General features: G+C 45.8%; 2 protein-coding genes across 2 annotated transcripts in view; both read right to left on the minus strand.

Moving 5' to 3' along the window:
- LOC121292003 overlaps positions 1-19,700 on the minus strand; it is a 67,289-nt gene that overhangs the window by 38,165 nt on the left and 9,424 nt on the right. The window lies entirely within an intron of this gene.
- Positions 13,316-17,420, minus strand: LOC121291250 (zinc finger protein 45-like). The gene is made up of 2 exons (XM_041212324.1): positions 16,767-17,420; positions 13,316-13,843 (listed from the first exon to the last, which is right to left on the minus strand). The coding sequence occupies exons 1-2, from the start codon at positions 17,418-17,420 to the stop codon at positions 13,316-13,318; spliced, it is 1,182 nt and encodes a 393-aa protein (XP_041068258.1).

A 19,700-nucleotide genomic window follows, 5' to 3' on the forward strand; every position in this document is an offset into this window, starting at 1 on the left:
TTGCTGGGGCCTTGACAGAAATCTTTGTATCCTCACTGTCTATGGGTGAGGTCCCAGAGGACTGGAGAATGGCCAATGTTGTTTCGTTGTTTAAGAAGGGTAGCAGGGATAATCCAGGAAATTACAGGCCAGTGAGCCTTACGTCAGTGGTAGGGAAATTATTGGAGAAGATTCCTCGTGACAGGATTTACTACCATTTGGAAGCAAATGGGCGTATTAGTGAGAGGCAGCATGGTTTTGTGAAGGGTAGGTCATGTCTCACTAACTTGATCGAGTTTTTCGAGGAAGTGACAAAGATGATCGACGATGTTAGGGCAGTGGATGTTATATACAAGGATTTCAGTAAGGCCTTTGACAAGGTCCCTCATGGCAGACTGATACAGAAGGTAAAGTCGCACGGGATCAGAGGTGAGCTGGCAGGATGGATACATAATTCGCTTGGCCATAGAAGACAGTGGGTAGCAGTGGAAGGGTGCTTTTCTGAATGGAGAGCTGTGACTAGTGGAGTTCCGCAAGGATCAGTGCTGGGACCTTTGCTGTTTGTGGTATACATAAATGATTTGGAGGAAAATATAACTGGGCTAATTAGTAAGTTTGCAGACGACACCAAGGTTGGAGGAGTTGCAGACAGTGAAGAGGATTGTCAAAGGATACAACAGGATATTGATCGCTTGGAGACTTGGGCAGAGAAATGGCAGATAGAGTATAATCCGGACAAATGCGAGGTAATGCATTTTGGAAGGTCTAATACAGGCAGGGATTATACAGTAAATGGCAGAACCCTTAAGTGCATCGACGGGCAGAGGGATCTGGGTGTACAGGTTGACAGGTCACTGAAAGTGGCAACGCAGGTAGTCAGGAAGGCATATGGCATGTATAGAATCTTGGTTAGGCCACACTTGGAATATTGCATGCAATTCTGGTCACCACATTACCAGAAGGATATGGAGGCATTGGAGAGGGTGCAGAGGAGGTTTACCAGGATGCTGCCTGGTCTGGAGGTTATTAGCTATGAGGAGAGGTTGTAGAAACTCAGTTTGTTCTCACTAGAACGACGGTGATTGAGGGGCGACTTGATAGAAGTTTACAAAATTATGAGTGGCATGGACAGAGTAGATAGTCAGAAGCTTTTTCCCAGGGTGGAAAAGTCAATTACGAGGGGACATAGATTTAAGGTGAGAGGAGAAAACTTTAGAGGGGATGTGTGGGGCAAGTTTTTTTACGCAGAGGGTAGTGAGTGTCTGGAATTTGTTGCCAGAGGAGGTGGTGAAAGCAGGTACGATAGTGGTGTTTAAGAGGCAGCTTGACAAATACATGAATAGGATGGGAATAGAGGGATACGGACCCCGGAAGTGCAAAATGTTTTAGTTGACGGGCAATATGATCGGCGCAGGCTTGGAGGGCCAAAGGGCCTGTTCCTGTGCTGTACTTTTCTTCGTTCTTAGTTGTTTGTTCTTTAATCTTTCCAAAAGGGCTCAGTTCATGAGAACTGATGATAGGTCACAAAGCTGAAATGTTGCATTGGATTTTGCCCTTCCACCCCTTCATAGAAATGCATTAGGAATTAGTTAACTAAAGTTCACAGGCCCACAATTTCATTCTTACCCCTCCAATCCTGACCCATGCCATTTTCCCCTAGGCAGGAAATGTGGTGGGTCACGACCCCACATGCATATCCTGAAAACTTTTGTACATCATCCACCATGCAATGTTCAATGTGAAGATGTGGGAACCCCACCAGGTAAGGCTGTTAATAAGCTTTGAGGAAAGCCTATCAAGGAGTCAGGATCAGAGAGCTCTGCCTTGAAAGGGTAAAGTTCCCAATACATTGGCCAGCATTGTGTAAAGTATTGAGATGAATATGAGTACTTTCCCCTTGGTGAAATTGCTTATATATTCAAAACTACTGACAAAAACATGTCAGGGAATCCTGTTGGAATGACTTGAACAATGACTTAAGAACCCAGTATGCAGAATCTTTGATAAAACAATTGCATGTTTGTTCTTGGACTAATTTGATTGACAGGCCATCTGCTGAACCTTTGAAGAAGCCTGGCCATCCTTTCATTCTATTTCAAAGGGTCCATGGTATTCAGCTCCAATGGGGTGCTTATAACTTTGAGGTAATTGTGAATGCTTGGCTGAGTTTCAAAATCTACAAATGGTCTGAACTTAGTAAAGGATCTGTGGACACAGCTGTGAAGGGCATAAGTGTATTATTTGATTGACAGTTTTAAGAGGTGGTAATAGGGTTATCAATCTTTGATGTGCTTCTTGAATGGATGTTTTGCTTATTGTAATCATGCTCAGTACCAGCATGAGGATAGTGGATATTTTGTGCCATAAAATAATACTTTGTGAAAGTACCTACAATCTTTGTTAAGATGGCCGCAACTTAACATGTGACTATGGACATTTAAACTGCAGACAGTATTCTACTCTATGGGCAATATTTAGTTCAACTTGGACCTGAATAAGGGACTTTGGAGCCACCTATGCAGTTTAAATATCTCATTGTGTAAAGATGAACCAGCACTTGAAGAATCTGGGATCTCTAGACTTTTAGCCTCTGAGTGCCTTATTTAACAAAGGAGAATATTTGAGCTTAAGTTGGAACAGAGATAAGAGTGAATGTCCATTGTCAACTGCTTTTGTATCATGGTGGTCTGGATCCCACAAGTGTTAACCCTGCAGTCATGTGACTGAAACTAATTGTCGGGGACTGCAGTACAATACAACCTCAACAAAGCAAATCTGGGAGTGTTAGAAACACCTGAAGCACCAGGAGACATTTGAAATAGCTGAACCATCATAGCTTCAAATGCAGCCAAAGTATTGTGCTTGTTCCAGCTTCCAAGTCCATCTCAGAACCAAACTCTGGGCCATTCATCTAAAAGAACCCTCACAGCTTCATGAGAGCCCTTTGCTTCTGAAAGACCTTAATTCCAACTGAAGTGTCAATTGAACCAAGAAGACAACAGGCCTGCATCGATACAAAGACTGAGTTATAATTCCCATTCTTATAATTACAGCTTTAACCTCATCTGTATCTAATCCTTGTGTGTGTGCACTAGTGAGTGAGATGAGCTGGGCACACATCCTGGGTGAGTGTGTGAGAGAGAAATGGACCATAGTATCATGGAGTGAACGGTCCCTACGGAATGCTGACGGTGGGGGGGGGGGGGGGGGGGGGGGGGAGTTGGGGAGATGTGTTTGGTGGTGGCATCATGCTGCAATTGGCAAAAATGGCAGAGGGTGATCATTTGAATGCGGAGGCTGGTGAGGTGGAAAACGAGGGCAAGAGGAACCCTATACTGAGGGGTAGGGGTGAGGACAGAAGCACAGGAAATGGATTGCACACAGTTGAGAGCCCGGTCAACCATGGTGGGGAGGAATCTTGGTTCGAGGGAAAAGGAAAACACGTAGGAAGTGCTGGTGTGGAAGGTATCATAAGCAGAACATATGCGACAGAGATGGGGAAACTGGGAGAATGGGATGGAATCCTTACAGGAAGCGGGGTGAGAGGAGCTGTAGTTGAGGTAGCTGTGAGAGTCAGTGGGCTTGTAATGAATATTGGTGGACAGTCTATCCCCAGAAATGGAGACAGAGAAGTCAAGGCAGGGAAAGGAAGTGTCAGAGGTGGATCGTGTGAAGGTGAGAGACGGGTGGAAATTAGATGCAAGACTGATGAGCTTTTCCAGGTCCAGGTGAGAGCATGAAGCAGCACCGATTCAGTCATTGATGAACCAGAAAAAGTGTTGTAGGAGGGGGCCTGAGCAGGACTGGAACAAGGAATGTTACACATACCCTACAAAGAGACAGGCATAACTGGGGCCCACAGCCACACCTTTTATTTGTAGGAAGTGAGACAAGCGAAGGGAGAAACTGTTCAATGATAAAACAAGATCAGCCAGGCACAGGAGGGTGGGGGTGAATGGGACTGATAGGGCCTCTGTTCATGGAAGAAGCAGAGAGTCCACAAACTATCCTGGTGGGAGATGGAGGTTTAGAGGGATTGGATGTCCATAGTGAAGAGGAGATGGTTCCGGCCAGGAAAGTAGAATTTGTTGAAATGACGTAGGGCATGAAGCAAATCACAAATGTAGGTGGGAAGAGACTGGACAAGGGAGAAAAATCAGAGTGAAGTCAGGAAGAAATAAGTTCCATGGGGCAGGAACAGGCTGAAACAATGGGCCTACTATGACAATCCTGTATGTAGATTTTGGGAAGGAGGTAGAAGTGGGCTAAATGGGGTTGAGGGACAATATGGTTGGAGATTGTGGAGGGCTGTGGAAACAATGGTTTGATGTTTGGTGGTAGGGTCACGGTGCAGGGAGAGGTAAGAAATGCCTGAGAGTTGGTGCTGAGCCTTTGCAATGTAGAGGTTTGTACACCAGACAACAGCACGGCCCCTGTCAGTGGGTTTGATAACAAAGTCACAGTTGGAACTGAGAGAAAGTGATAACAAATTCAGGGTTGGACACAAGAGAATGTGATAGTAAATCCAGGGGTGGTCCTGGGGTATTTTGTTATCAACCCTGCTGGCAAGAGTGGTGCTCTTGATCTCAAAGGGAACAAGAATTTATAATGCATGTGAAGAGGGTGCTGATTGGTTGGCAAGTGGACTCTGATTGGTAGAGGTGTTGCCATACTAGAACATTGCATGCCATGTAAAGAATTGTTCCCTTTGAGATTTCGTATTCTTGAGAATTTGTCCTGATGAATGCAAGTTAAGAAGCTTTGACACCTGATCTACTTTTCAGCAATTCTAAAGTTCTGTACTACCAAATGACTAAATGTCAAATCTTTTAGAGGGCTTAAAGGGAATTGTTTACCACATGGATGGCATGTTGATACACGGCCCCATTCAAGGTGAGCATAACATGAGAGTGGGAGCAGTGCTGAGATTGCTACAAGGGGCAGGATTGACACTCAATAGTAATGTGAGTTTGCACAGCCATCAATCAAGTTTCTTGGTCACATAGTGAGTGCATCAGGAATGAAGGTTAGCCCATCGAAGACCAGAGTCATAAAAAAATTTCCAGATCCAAGGAACATCACAGAGTTGCAAAGGTTCATAGGAATGGGTGCATCCAGTGGCAACATTTCTAAAAAAAACCTTAACAGAGCTCCAGAAGCCACTACATCACTCATTACCAAGACAATGAACGGTGTTGGGAAGAAGCACGTAAGAAATCATTAAAAAAAAATCAAGGAGCGGTTAACGTCATCTGAGATATTAGCATATCACAATCTGGCGTTACCTACAATGTTAGGGTGGGCACATCCTCTACAAGACAGGGGGCAATATCTTTTCAGGATCAAAGAGATGGAAAACACAGTCCAGTCTGTTACACATCATGGTCATTACTAGATACAGAGAAGAGTTACACAGTAATCGAAAAGGAAACATTAGCAGCCACGTGGGCACGTGAGAAATGTGTTGACTACATCTTAGGTCTTCACATTACGATCAAAACAGACCAGAAACCTTTAGACACACTACTGAAATTAAAATAGCTTGCAGTGATGCCATCAAGAGTTCAAAAGGTTTAAATTAAGATTGAAGAGGTTTGATACTCATGCAGTATATTATTAAGGTAAATTCTTTTATCCTCTTTGAGGGTCTTAGATGAGGTTGTTCATGGTCTGGATTTACAGATACTGCTGGAGGCAAGGCTATTGGTAAACCTTATCTTTCTTTGAACATTATACTAACTACGTAACGTACAGGCTTCGCATGATGCTCTACATCGAACTACCTCTCAGCATACTTTGTTGTCATGTGATCCCATGTCATTAACGATGTAAACTAAATATATTTACATATTTAAAATTAACCCTTTATACGTTATCAGACATTGAAGCAGAATCGAGAAAAATGCAATATTGAATTTGTGGAAGAAGTCAAGGAGTTTGCTATAATGAAAGTCCAGACACTATTGGTAACTACACATAGATTGAGTGAAATTAAAGATGCTCAAAAATCAGACGAGGAATGTAAGCAGATCAAAGAGTTTGGCATTGGAAGAAATTATATCCAGATGTCAGCTGTACAACTCACAGACACATCTCAAAAGAACCACTGTCACCTGCATTTTCTACAAGCCCATGGGACTGCCTAGGAATGGAGCTATTTCAGCATAAAGGGAAAATGTTCATAATAGTAGCAGATTACTACTCAAGGTGGATTGAAGTGAAACAGTTACTTGGTCACACACCAGAAACAGTGACAACGTCATTGAAAGCAATTTTTACAGTCTTTGAGATTCCTCGTATTGTGATATCCGATAATAGTCCACAATTCACAAATATTGAGTTTCAAGAATTTACAGAATTGTTTGGATTTGTTCACATAGCAAGTTAACTGAGCTTTCCTCAGGCTGATGGAGAAGCTGAGAGAGGTGTCAAAACTGTAAAAGCGTCACTGATAAAGAATGAGGCTTTTAAACCAATGCTCTTGAGTTATAGCTCCTCACTCTTGCATAATGGAATGACTCCATGTGAGTTCTTATGAGAGGAAGGTTGCAGATATGGATTCCTACCCTTCCACATACATTGATGCCACAGGTCAAAGGCACAGACAGAGAAAATACGAGAAAGAGAGGAAGCTTACTGAATTAAACAGATGAAACACTGTGATGGACATCACACAGCAAAAGCATCAGCAGATCTCCAACAGAAAGAATAGATCAGTTGAGATTTGGAGAAATAGTAGAGAAATCGCCACACACAAAATCTTACCTGCTCCAGACAGAACAGGGCACAGTAAGAAGAAACAGAAGAGCTTTGATCAAAATTGAGCAACAGAGTGAAAATCAGAGAGCAGAGAGTTCTCAAAAGTCAGAAATGAAAGTAGAAGTAGGTGATCCTGAACCATCTATTCATTCAAAATCTATTCAACAGCATCCAGAGGGCTAACACCAGAATGAGAAGACCTTATTCCCAACAAATGGGAGGAGAATGAGGTATGGTAGATTAATGAAGGCAGCATAATGCTTATTGGTATAAGAGGTGAGAATCTCAAAAAAATGGAGGAAGGAGAAGAGAGAACAAGAGGAGAACATGCAGGGAGAAAGAATATCCACCCAAGAGAGCAAAAAGAGGCTAGATTTCCTAAGAGACTTCAAAACCCTGAAAATGTTCAGAATGAGTTGCAGACTGAAGCATTGGGTTTCCAGGAACATTGGAAAACTTTGAAGTCTTAACAGAGACTTGGAGGAAATGTAGTATAATGGAGTATGTTAGACTAAGTCCCATAAAAGGGCTAACTGTAATCGCCTGCAATATCATAGAAGGAAGTGAATTATACTACTCCGATCTCAGCGCCTAGAAGAAAGCAGCATGAAAATGAGCTGGTGTAAGAGAGTGTCCTCATAACTGTAAATATATTACAGTAAGGTTAGAGGCCAGGATTTCCTGGTCCCACCAGCAGCGGTCAAAGTCACAGTCAGGAATGGAAAATCCTGCCATGGCTGTATGCAGCTGGTAGTCTTTAGGAGTTATTGTAACTACTCCAACCCAGTAACACACTGGTGTACCTTGTTCCTACATTATAACAAGGGCAACACTTTTAAAGTACTTAATTGACTGTAAAACACATTAGGATGGCTTGAATATGTGAAATGTGTCAGAAATGAATGGCTAAGAACATTGAAAAGCTTCTTTTACCACTTACAGTATGTGTTGGTGGCAGCTTGACAGCTATTTGCCTATCTCTGTGGTTCAGTGTGAATTTAAGTTTTGGATGCCACGGGTACACTAGTCTGGAATCGCTGGAGATCTCTGGAATGCATTTCTTGATTTTGTTTGTAGGTGTCTTTAGCATCCATTAGGCTGTGCACACGATCCCACAGCATTAGTAGCATGAACATCCCCAAGAGATGCAGCCACTGTGCTTACTGTCTGCTACCCATACAGAGAGCACTTCTGGTCAAGTTACCCACCAGCCCACCCCCACCTCACCCTGTGGCTTGAGGGGGATTTCCTAACCCCCCATTGTCCCCCTGTCTTTGGTTGGGGTTATTCACTGATCCTGCCATTGCCATTTACCCATACAGAGTCTCTGGTTGGGGAGATTCACTGCACAAACCACACCTACCTACCTTACTCTGTGCAAGCAGACAAAACGCTGGTTTTCCTGTCATTCCCCCGGGGAAGCCTCCAATCATTTCAGGCCCTGTAAGACTGAAATCCGGATGAGGTTCCCCAGCTCCTGGACATTGCTAGGCCTCCACCCAGCAAATTAATCACCAAAAGAAGCGACGGGGAAAGTAGAAGAAAAACGTTAGCCAGGCTGGTTAAAATCTCTATCACAAAGCATCACTGGATGAATAAATCCTTTTAACAATGAACGAACTGACATAGAGAGAGATAGGAACATTGAAGTGTGTGAAAAGTGAGCAGGAAAGAGTGGTTAGACTTGGTGGCTGGTTGAGGAAAGAGGCCCAGATAAGCCTGTTTCTGCTGTAACAGTCCTTGAGCTGCGGGTAGCCTTCCTTCAGTAACTATTCCTGTCCCTTTGGCAAATGACACACACTGTGATCCTTCCTTCACTCTGTGTCAGAAATCAGGCATTAAATTGCAGCTATCTACACCGCACGTAATTCAAGCGATTCCTTCGTCTAGCGCTGTTGTACATTTACTTGTATGAGAATCTCATGGACACATGGCACCTTTCCCCCTCAGAATGACACACTCTTCATGTGAGACTCCAGTCCTTGCTGCAGCTCAGTGCTGTTATGCATTGGGCAGCATATCTGAGGAGGGTATAGGTGAGTTTGGATTTAGAACAGTGAGGTGCAGGAGGACTGCCCGTGTCCAGTTATCTCCCTCAGGTCACCCTGACATCACCCTTACTGTTTGGATCCCTCTTCAGGTGTCCTGAGGCCTGCCCTAGATTGGGAAGGTTTCCCACTTCTTATAAGTGACCTAAATCTAACTCCAGTACCTTTCTTCACAAACTCCATTATTTACACTATACGCCTCTAGATAAGTACATCTCTCTCTCCTGTACATGCTATTTCATATTTTCTTATCAATCTCTTGAACATGACTGCTGATGTCACTGTTACATCATGATACACATCTCTATCCCATTACCATAACTATTAACCCATTATTCTCCAGAGAGCACCATCGGCTAAGATTGCAGACTCTGAAGGATCTGGGACATTGGGAACTGAGACACTGACAGAGTCACCATGCAGATCAAACCAGGATTATTACTGGGACTGAGACACTGACAGAGTCACCATGCAGATCAGACCAGGATTATTACTGGGACTGAGACACTGACAGAGTCACCATGCAGATCAGACCAGGATTATTACTGGGACTGAGACACTGACAGAGTCGCCATGCAGATCAGACCAGGATTATTACTGGGACTGAGAAACTGACAGAGTCACCATGCAGATCAGACCAGGATTACTACCAGGAACTGAGATACGCTCGCAGTACCATGCATTCCAGGACCCGGAGTCACCATTCCACCTGCGGATAATTTTCCCCTGGAACAAAACGGCTAATTAAGTTACGATGAGGTCCCATCACTCTGAAACGATAACTCTTATTTCTCTCCCCAGATGCTGGCTGACCTGCTGATTATTTCCAGAATTCTGTTTTTTTTCATTTCAGCGTGCCCACCTCGTTTTTCTCAGCACGTGAATTTCCGCCCTTGGCCTCTCAGATGTTTGGGCTTGGATGCTAAGGCCCATGTGGGTTCAAGTATGTCTTAGAATTTATATAAAATATATGATGTCGGGGGAAGTTTCATTCTTATTATAATGGCTGGAAAATCATGAAGGAGTGCGCACCTAAGTCCATACAATGCTCTCAGTTTACACAGAAACCCGGCACCAGGATAGGAACACATAAACATCAATGTACTTTTCAGCCTTGGTTTGGTGGCAACTGCCACTCAAGGAGCTGTAGTTTGTCTGTTCAGGCACTAAGTGAGTTGCAGTTCCGCAGTTTAATGGGGTCACTGGAAACCCATTTTACTTTAGTAAGATCAATCGAGGAAGGAATGCATGTTAGCGAGTGGCCTGCGTTTCCACTGCTCGTGAAGCAACATTTAAACGGGAAGATCCAAAGTGGCCTGCTCGTACCCACAGTAAATTGTAACCCCATCAGGGTTATGCAAAAAAATTAATGGTTTTAACACCTGCCAACCGTTTGCAGTGTTAAAGGTGCTATATAAATGTAGGTTGTTGTTGATTGTCACATCTGCCAACCAAACGGTTGCACAATTTGCAGCAAACAATGAAAAGTGGTTAGCAGCTGGTAAGCACTGTTATGACTCAGGCTTTTACTCAACAGTGCTTATTCAGATTCAGAGTACACTTCATGGGCAGGTCCATACCTCCCAGTAACAGAAACAGAAACCTTGTGGGTGAAGAGAACATCATGGTGCAGCAGGCACTACTACATTGTACACAATTATTTTGCAACAGGCACAACAACTTGCATTTGTATAGCACCTTAAATGTAGTAACATGTCAGAAAACACTTTGGCACTGAGCCGCATAATGAGATATTAGGGGCAGGTACCCAATTGGTCAAAGAGGTAGGTTTAAGGAACGCCCTAAAAGGGGAAAGGAGAGAACAGGAGACGGAAAGATTTAGAGGCGGAATTCCAGAGCTGAGGTAGTTGAAAGCTGCCAATGGTGAAGAGGATTTAACCAGGATTGGGGAAGGGCAGAGATCACTGAAGGTTGTAGGACTGGAGGAGGATAGAGAGATGGGCAGGAAGCAGGATGCAGGACATGCAGAGTACCTATCTTACACTCCTGGATATTTCAATAGATGAAGAAGACGCCATGCTGATAAGCTATACAATATAAGCTAAAACTAAAAAAACAAATTTATTAATGGTTGTAAATTTACACAAAGTGGTGTTTCACAACAACATGGTGTTTCACGAACACAAATATCTTAAACTACTTTGAAACCAAGAAAGCACTTTATAGTGCTTTTGAGTCCTTCTGAAGTGTCCTTTAACTGCCTTTTGAGTAAATATAAAAATGGGGTCCACAGCTGCATGGAGTACCGCTTCCATATCACTACACTGAAATATAAACACCCAAGACCCAAGATCCAATTTTCTCTGATATTTGGCTATAAAGGAAGAGGAACATCTTTCTCACTGATCAAAGCACAAAGTATGTCATCACTGGCCCTCTATCCAGCTTTACCTGTCCCTTACCAGCTTATATTTCACCTCATTTCTAAATTCCCCCAGTTCTGATGAAGAGTCATACGAAACCTTAACTGTGCTCCTCTCCGCAGACGCTGTCAGACCTGCTGAGTCTTTCCAGGTAATTTTGTTTTTGTTTATGTCATGAGTATCAATTGCTTCCCAAGGAGAATATTCAATGATGGGTCAGCCACCATAGGGAATGTGTGGCCGCTTCTCAATGGCAACTCCAGACACCGCCTGTAGTGTTTGTCTGAAATGATACAGCCCTAACGGAGACAGGTCTATAGGCTCTACCACCCGTGAAAGCAGACATCATGTTTCAGCCGCTATGTTCACGCATTGTTGACACCGAGTCCGCACTCCAGATATTTACTCTGCACTGCCTACGCCAAGCCTTCACAATCAGTCATAATTAAAATCTTTCCACATCCTCTTCTAGGTAGGTGTCCTGCACACAGGGCCTCAATCTATGACAGCAGAGTCCTCTGGCCTTGCCTCCCTCCCTGGATCTTGTCCATGGTCGTTCTTCTGGCCCCCCACTCTGCAGCTGGGCTGAGATCTGGAAACTCCCCACATCCATGTACTGGGGAGGCCATTGCTGCTCTGAACCTCTATTACAACACTTCTTGGGCACAGTGTGATGGAGCTATGGCACGATGCCACTTCAGCTCCCTCGGTTGAAAGTTTTCAGTTTTAAACAGTCCCCATTTACGGCGGGTCTGCTGCAGGCATTTAAACATCTGCACTAGTGGAGGTAATGGAGAAGCAGAGATAATTAAAATTCCCACACAGTGGGCACTCACAATCACTGGCACCCTTCAAGAGCCAAAGCACGGGAGCAGCAGAAAAGACAGTTCACTTGGGCTCTGAGGCAGGGAGTGCCCCCCCACCCCTCGCCCACAGCCCCTGCTCACACTCCAGCAGACTGGGCAAGTTGGGGGGGGGGGGTGCGGGGGTAATAAAACCCAAATACAATAATGGAACAGCTCCTTCCCCACAGGGCACCCTTTTCCATTCACTTAAAATTCCTGCAGGATGCCTCCAGAAAATTGCAACAGTATATCACCAGGCGGGCTCACTGGAACACCACCAGAGCCACAGGGGCTGATTTGCAGGGAGAGGGGCAAAAAACAGGAGGCAGTGCTGGAAGACAAAACTGAAATAACCCAAGCCCACTGCGTCAGCCGTTACAGAATGTCCTTAGAGAGTCTTTATCCCCGTTAATATAAAATCACTACCATGAAAAGCTACTTTGTGCCAAATGTGAGACTCTTGCATTGCAGTCACTGCTGCCTTCAAGGTTTGATGCCATGATGAGGATGTGTCACATCCTGTTGGAGTCCCTGTGCAGTTCAATCTGCCGGTAATTGTTCATCCGCACTGAAAGGCAGCCACAGTCTGTCAAGCCTGACTGGCAATGGGGAAGATAGGATGAACAAAAGGTCACTGGGATCATTGGAACAGTTTCCCACTAGCCACTGCACACAGTTCACTTCCTATGGGGCATTTCTCCTACAGGTCTCTTTCCCTTTCTCTGGCTGATTTCCCCACCCCCCAAACCTTACCCAGAGTTTTTTAAAAATACAACGGCAGTATCTCGAACTAACGCCTCTGGAATGGATCAACCCCATATGCATGTGTTGGTGGATCAGCAGGCGAAGCCTTTCCGACATTGGGCAGATTTGCTCAGTTTCTAGTGCGTGTGTGAATCACTTGTTCAGAGGCTCTACTGGAAGGGTTCTCAGCCTGCATGGGCACGCTGCTCCTCCAGGAAGGACTTTAGGTCTGGAATAACTCATTCCCTTTATGGCTGCACTAGGGCGACTGATGCTGGGGAACTCACGCTGCTCATAACCCTCTCGAACGTGTTGTACTTCCAGAGTTTCTCACTCCTGTGGAAGTACCGTTGGCGGGAGAGGGAAGAGACACTTGCTGAGATTTGAGGCGGCGCACTGTGTCTGGAGTGTGGGGGAGAAGGGTGGGGGTTGCACAGGCAGCTTGGGCAGCCATCTGGATTACGCCTGCCGGATCTATGAAGATGTGCTGGTCTTTCCGGAGGCTGCAGAGGTGACCCAGCAGGCCCGGCTGAGAATCTCACACTCTGGCTCTTTCTCATTTGTGTGTGCGCTGATGTACCAGCAGCGAAGATGACTGAGTAAAGGCTTTGTCGCAAAGCTCACACTTGAACGGCCTCTCCCCCGTGTGCGTGCGCTGATGCACCAGCAGGGAGGACGAGCGGATAAACGCCTTGTTGCAAAGCTCGCACCTGAACGGCCTCTCGCCTGTGTGAGTGCGTTGGTGTGCCCGGAGGTTGGGCAGCTGTGTGTAGGCTTTGTCGCAGATGTCACACTTGAAGGGTTTCTCCCCGGTGTGGGTGTGCCGATGGACCTGGAGGAATATCAGCTGAGTGAAGGCTTTGCCACAAACCTCACACCTGAACAGCTTCTCCCCTGTGTGGATACGCTGGTGCACCCGCAGGTTTGACGACTGTGTGAAAGCTTTCTTACACACCTCGCACTTGAATGGCCTCTCCCCTGTGTGGGTCCGCTGGTGTACCTGAAGATTCGATGACTGGGTGAAAGCTTTGTCACAGATGTCACACTTGAAGGGCTTCTCCCCGGTGTGAGTGCGCTGATGTACCTGGAATCACAGAATCATGGTTATAACATAGAAGTTTGGCCCATCATGCCCATGCTGGCCCCTGCAAAAAGCAACTCCGACAGTCCCATTCCTCTGCCTTTTCCCCATGGCCCTGAAAATCTTTCCTTTTAGGATAATTATCCAATTTCCTTTTTGAAAACCACGATTGAGCCTGTCTGCACACTCCGCTTAGGCCCTGCATTCCAACCTCTAACCACTCACTGCATAATAAACACTTCCTCATGTCGTGATGGAATCCATGGAATCTTTATGCCACTTTCTTTTGCCGTCCACCTTAGATGAGTGTCTGCTGGTTCTTACCCCTTTACCAGCGGAAATCGTTTTTAATGATTTAGAACACCTCTCCTCAAATATCAAGTCTCTTCTCAACCCTCTCTTCTCCCAAGAGAGCAGTTCCAGCTTCAGCAATCTATTGATGGAACTGAAGTCTCTCATCCCTGGAATCATTCTTGTAAACCTTTCCACACCCTCTCCAATGTCTTCACATCCTTCCTAAAGTGTGATGCCCAGAACTGGACACAATACTCCAGTTGAGGCTGAGCAAGTGTTTTTGTACTCTAAGCCTCTCTTTATAAAGCTCAGGATCCCTGCCGCCTTCAATGATTTGTGCTCGTGTACCCCCAGGTCCCTCTGCTCCTCTACCCCATTTAAAATTGCGCCTTTTTAAAAAAAATAATGTCTTTCTTCATTCTTCCAGTCAAAACGCATCACTTCACACTTCGCTGAATTAAACTTCACCTGCCACCATGTCCACCCATTCTACTGGCCTGTCTATGTCCTCTTGAAGTCTAACACTATCCTCCTCAGTTCACAGTATTTCCAAGTTTTGTGCCATCTGTAAATTTTGAAATTGTGCCCCACATACCCAATTCTAGGTCATTAATATAGATCAAGAATGTCAGTGGTCCTAATACCAACCCCTGGGGAATCCCAATACATACCATCCTCCAGTCCGACAAAAGAACCATTCATTACAGTTCTCTGTTATCTGTCACTCAGCCAACCTCATATCCATGCTTCCATTTCCTTTTTATTTCATGTACTTAAACTTTGCTGAGAAAATGTTTTATGTAGGCCTTTTATCATTTTTAACATTTGCAATCCTCCAGTCCTCTGGCACCACCCCTGTAGCTAAGGAGGATTGGAAAATTATGGCCAGTACCTCCATGATTTCCACCCTTGCTTCTCTCTGTAATCTTGGATGCATCTGATCCGGTCCTAGTGCCCCTATTAGATTTAAGTACGGCCAGCCTTTCTAATTCCTCCTCTTTGTCGGTTTATAGCTCATCCAGTGTCTAAATTCTTCCTTGTTCATGGTGATTTTGGCAGTACCTTCCTTGGTAAGGACAAAGTTAAAGTGCTCATACACTACCTGATCTGCATCCACGTGTAAATCGCCTTTTTAATTCCTAATTGTTTCCTTATTTTACTACTGTTTATGCCCATAGAAGACTTTTGGATTCTCTTTTATGTTAGCTGCCAGTCTCTTCTCATACTCTCTCTATACTGCTCTTCTTTTTTTTTTCACTTTCCCGGCTGAACCTTCCATATTCTTTCTGGTTCCGAACCTGTCGCCTGTCATGCACACACTTTTTGATTGTCTTTTATTGTCCTAGCACTCCCCATTGTCTCAATATGCCTTGACTCTACCCAACCTATGTCTTCTTTAAAGATAGCCCTGTATTTGTTCAGTACAGTTTTGCCTGTCAATCTTTGATTCCAATTTACCTGGACCAGATCCATTCTCAACCCATTAAAATTGGCCCACCTCCGATTAGTTATTTTACTCCTGATTGCACCTTCTTCCTTTTCAAAGCCAACCTGAACCTACTTTTTAAAATTTATTCTTTCATGGGATATGGACATTGCTGGCAAGGCCAGCATTTGTTGCCCATCTCTAATTGCTCTTGAACTTAGTGGTTTGTTAGGCCATTTCAGAGGGCAGTTAAGAGTCAATCGCATTGCTGTGGAAGGGTCATGAGGACTCGAAATGTCAACTCTTTTCTTCTCCGCTGATGCTGCCAGACCTGCTGAGTTTTTCCAGGTAATTCTGTTTTGTTTTGGATTTCCAGCATCCGCAGTTTTTTTGTTTTTATTTTTAGCATTGCTGTGGGCCTGGAATCACAAGAAGGCCAGACCAGGTAAAGATGGCAGATTTCCTTCCCTAAAGGGCATCAGTGAACCAGGTGGGTTTTTATGACAAGGTTTCATGATCAGGATTAGGCTAGTTTCTATTCCAGATTTGATTAATCGACTTTAAATGCTACCAGCTGTCGTGGTGGGTATTTGAACCCATGGCGTCAGAGCATTAGTCTGGACCTCTGGATTATTAGTCCAGTGACATTATCACTAGGCCATGGCTATAGCTAATACCAAATTTACTTGACCCATCTCATTCCCCAGAACCTGACCAAGCAATGCCTCTTCCCCTGTTTATGCAAAAACATACTTATGCGGAAAATTCTCCTGAATGCTCTTCAGGAACCCTTGACCCTCTCTATCCTTTACACAATTACTATTCCTTTACACAATTATTATTCCAGTCTATTAGGATGATTAAAGTCCCCCATTATAACTACTATATAGTTTTTGTACTTCTCTAACTTCCCTTGCAAATTTGTTCCTCCATATCTCCCCCACTAGTTGATGACATATAGAATACACCCAGCAATGTACAGTGCCTCTACTGTCTCTTAGCTATAGACAAAAAGGTTTGGTAATTGCTGCTAAGTCCTCCTGTCTCTCCAACATTCTCCATAATGAATACCACTTCCCCCCCCACCTTTTTTTCCTTCTCTATCTTTTCTGAACACTGCATATCCAGGAATGTTTCTTACCCAGCCCTGCTCTTTGAGCCAGGGGCTATCTGTGCCTGTAGCTCAGCATCGTCCACCAAGCTTACCTGGAGGAAGATCAACTGGGTGAAGGCTTTGTCGCAAGTGTTGCATCTGAATGGCTTCTCCCCTGTGTGGATGCGCTGGTGGATCAGGAGCTGTGTTGACTTTGCGAAGCCCTTGTCGCAGACCTCGCACTTGAAGGGTTTCTCTCCGGTGTGGATGCGCCGGTGCTCCACGAGGCACAGTGACCGGGAGAAGGCTTTGTCACAGATCCCGCACTTGAAGGGCTTCTCACCCGTGTGGATCCGCCGGTGTTGCAGAAGCGTCGACGACTGAGTGAAGGCCTTGTCACACACCTGGCATTTGAAGGGCTTCTCGCCCGTGTGAACCCGCCGGTGACTGACCAGGAATGCCAGCTGCGTGAAGGCCTGCTCGCATACCTCACACTTGAAGGGCTTCTCCCCGGTGTGGGTGCGCTGGTGCTCGCGGAGACGGGAGGACTTCACGAAGGTCTTGTTACAAACATCGCAGTGGAACGGCCTCTCGCCCGTGTGGGTGCGGTGATGCTCCAAGAGGCCCACAGAGGTCACGAACGCCTTGCCGCAGAGCTCACACTTGAAGGGTTTGTCCCCCCGGTGGGCACGCTCGTGGACCTGGAGGGTGTAGGCCTGTGCAAAACCCTTGCCACACAACTTGCATTTGAACGGCTTCTCCCCCATATAGCTGCCCTGGTGTCATGGGAGGCACAATATTAACACTGGGGCTTCATCCAAAACTTAAAACGCTCGATCATGTGCAGACTCCTCACACAATCTCGTAGTCGGACCGGCCACATCGCTGTTTCATTGCTGATTGTGAAAGGCAGAAAAGGCAAACAAGCTTGTCGGGCTGCTCACCAGCCTCACCTGTGAACTGCCTCTCCTGCCCGCCTGCCTGCCGCTCTTCACTCTGCACAGGTACAGGGAAGACCCAATATCGCTCCTCTAGTTTCAGACTGGATACAGTGCCGATGTGCTCCTGTTTGAGTAGTTTGAAATGGAGATGTTTCCCAGTTGGTGGGCCAGAGTAGATCTTTGCTTTAAATCCTCCTGGTTTTCTCCATACAAGTTTTTAAAATTGTTGCAATTTTTCCTGCAATACAACAAACAGGTAAAAAAAGTCACAGAATCACAGTGCGGAAGAGGCCCTTCGGCCCATCGAGTCTGCACCGACACATGAGAAACACCTGACCTTCCCACCTAATCCCATTTACCAGCACTTGGCCCATAGCCTTGAATGTTATGAGGTGCCAAGTGCTCATCCAGGTACTTTTTAAAGGATGTGAGGCAACCCGCCTCCACCACCCTCCCAGGCAGTGCATTCCAGACCGTCACCACCCTCTGGGTAAAAACATTTTTCCTCACATCCTCCCTGAACCTCCTGCCCCTCACCTTGAACTTATGTCCCCTTGTGACTCACCCTTCAACTAAGGGGAACAGCTGCTCCCTATCCACCCTGTCCATGCCCCTCATAATTTGTACACCTCGATCAGGTCACCCCTCAGTCTTCTTTGCTCCAACAAAAACAACCCAAGTCTATCCAACCTCTCTTCATAACTTAAAGGTTTCATCCCAGGCAACATCCTGGTGAATCTCCTCTGCACCCCCTCCAGTGCAATCACATCCTTCCTATAATGTGGCGACCAGAACTGCACACAATACTCCAGCTGTGGCCTCACCAAGGTTCTATACAACTCCAACATGACCTCCCTACTTTTGTAATCTATGCCTCGAATGGCAAGTGTCCCATATGCCTTTTTCACCCACCACTAACATACCTCTCTGCCTTCAGAGATCTATGGACACACACGCCAAGGCCCCTTTGTTCCTCAGAACTTCCTAGTGTCATGCCGTTCATTCAATACTTCCTTGTCAAATTACTTCTTCCAAAGTGTATCACCTCACCCTTTTCAGGGTTAAATTCCATCTGCCACTTATCTGCCCATTTGACCATCCCATTCCTGTAGCCCAAGACATTCAACCTTTTTGTTGATCACTTTTCCTCCAATTCCCTCTCTCCATCGCTAAAGAAGAGTGTCCCACAGGGGCTCCATAAGAACTAATTGCCTCATGCTAGCCTTGCTTGCACACACTCTTTCCTGCAGAGAAAGGGGTTTGAGAGGAGGGGGGGGGTGGTGGGGGTTTGTCACTGGGCTGTATGAAGGGGGAGGCGCTGGTTGTTCTCTCACCCGCTTTCCGACTCCAGTGCCCAACCAGATCAGACCCAGCACAGACGATGCGGAGAGGCTGCATTTCACTGCCCAGCAAGGCTCAGTGTCATTCTGGGTAGTACTGCCTTAGTCCTTGCCCCTCACTGGCACAATTGGTCTATGACCCCTCCCATGGGGGATGGGGGTTTTCCAAGCCTGCCGAAGGCAATGGGCTTTGGGAATGGCTCGCCACATTTCCCAGCCCTGCCCCCTGCCACGACAGGGCTGGAAAATTCCACCCAATACCTTTCAACACCTTGCATTTATGTAGCATCTTTGACATCCAACAGAGGGCGCTGGTGAGAAATGACTGAAGCATTGTGGGAGAAGTCACTGCAGCCAACGCGACTCAGGAGGGAATCGAGGAGGACCCACTGTCAAAGAACGGAATAGCTCCAAATATTACATTGCTGTAGTGTTTCCATCGCTCTCTCCTTCTCAAACCTAAAAAAAGAGAGGAAGAGGCAGTGCCTTCAGGAGTGCACCAGACCTGCGAGGGACACTCTTCTGAAAGTGGATTATAAAGAAAAAGCAGCTGATTGGTGAGTAAATTCTAGGAGCAGACTCAGTGGGAAGAGCACGGGAGCGGTGAGTATAAATCTAGCTTACCTCGGGGATTCGCAGCCATGTCTCCAGGGAGCAGACTCGGAGGGAGGAGCACCGGAGCAGTGAGTATAAATCTAGCTTAACTCGGGGATTCGTGGCCTTGTCTCCAGGGAGCAGACTTGAAGGGAGGAGCACCGGAGCGGTG

This window comes from Carcharodon carcharias, chromosome 19 (assembly GCF_017639515.1).
Source record: "Carcharodon carcharias isolate sCarCar2 chromosome 19, sCarCar2.pri, whole genome shotgun sequence".
In the NCBI taxonomy this organism is placed as follows: Eukaryota; Metazoa; Chordata; class Chondrichthyes; order Lamniformes; family Lamnidae; genus Carcharodon; species Carcharodon carcharias.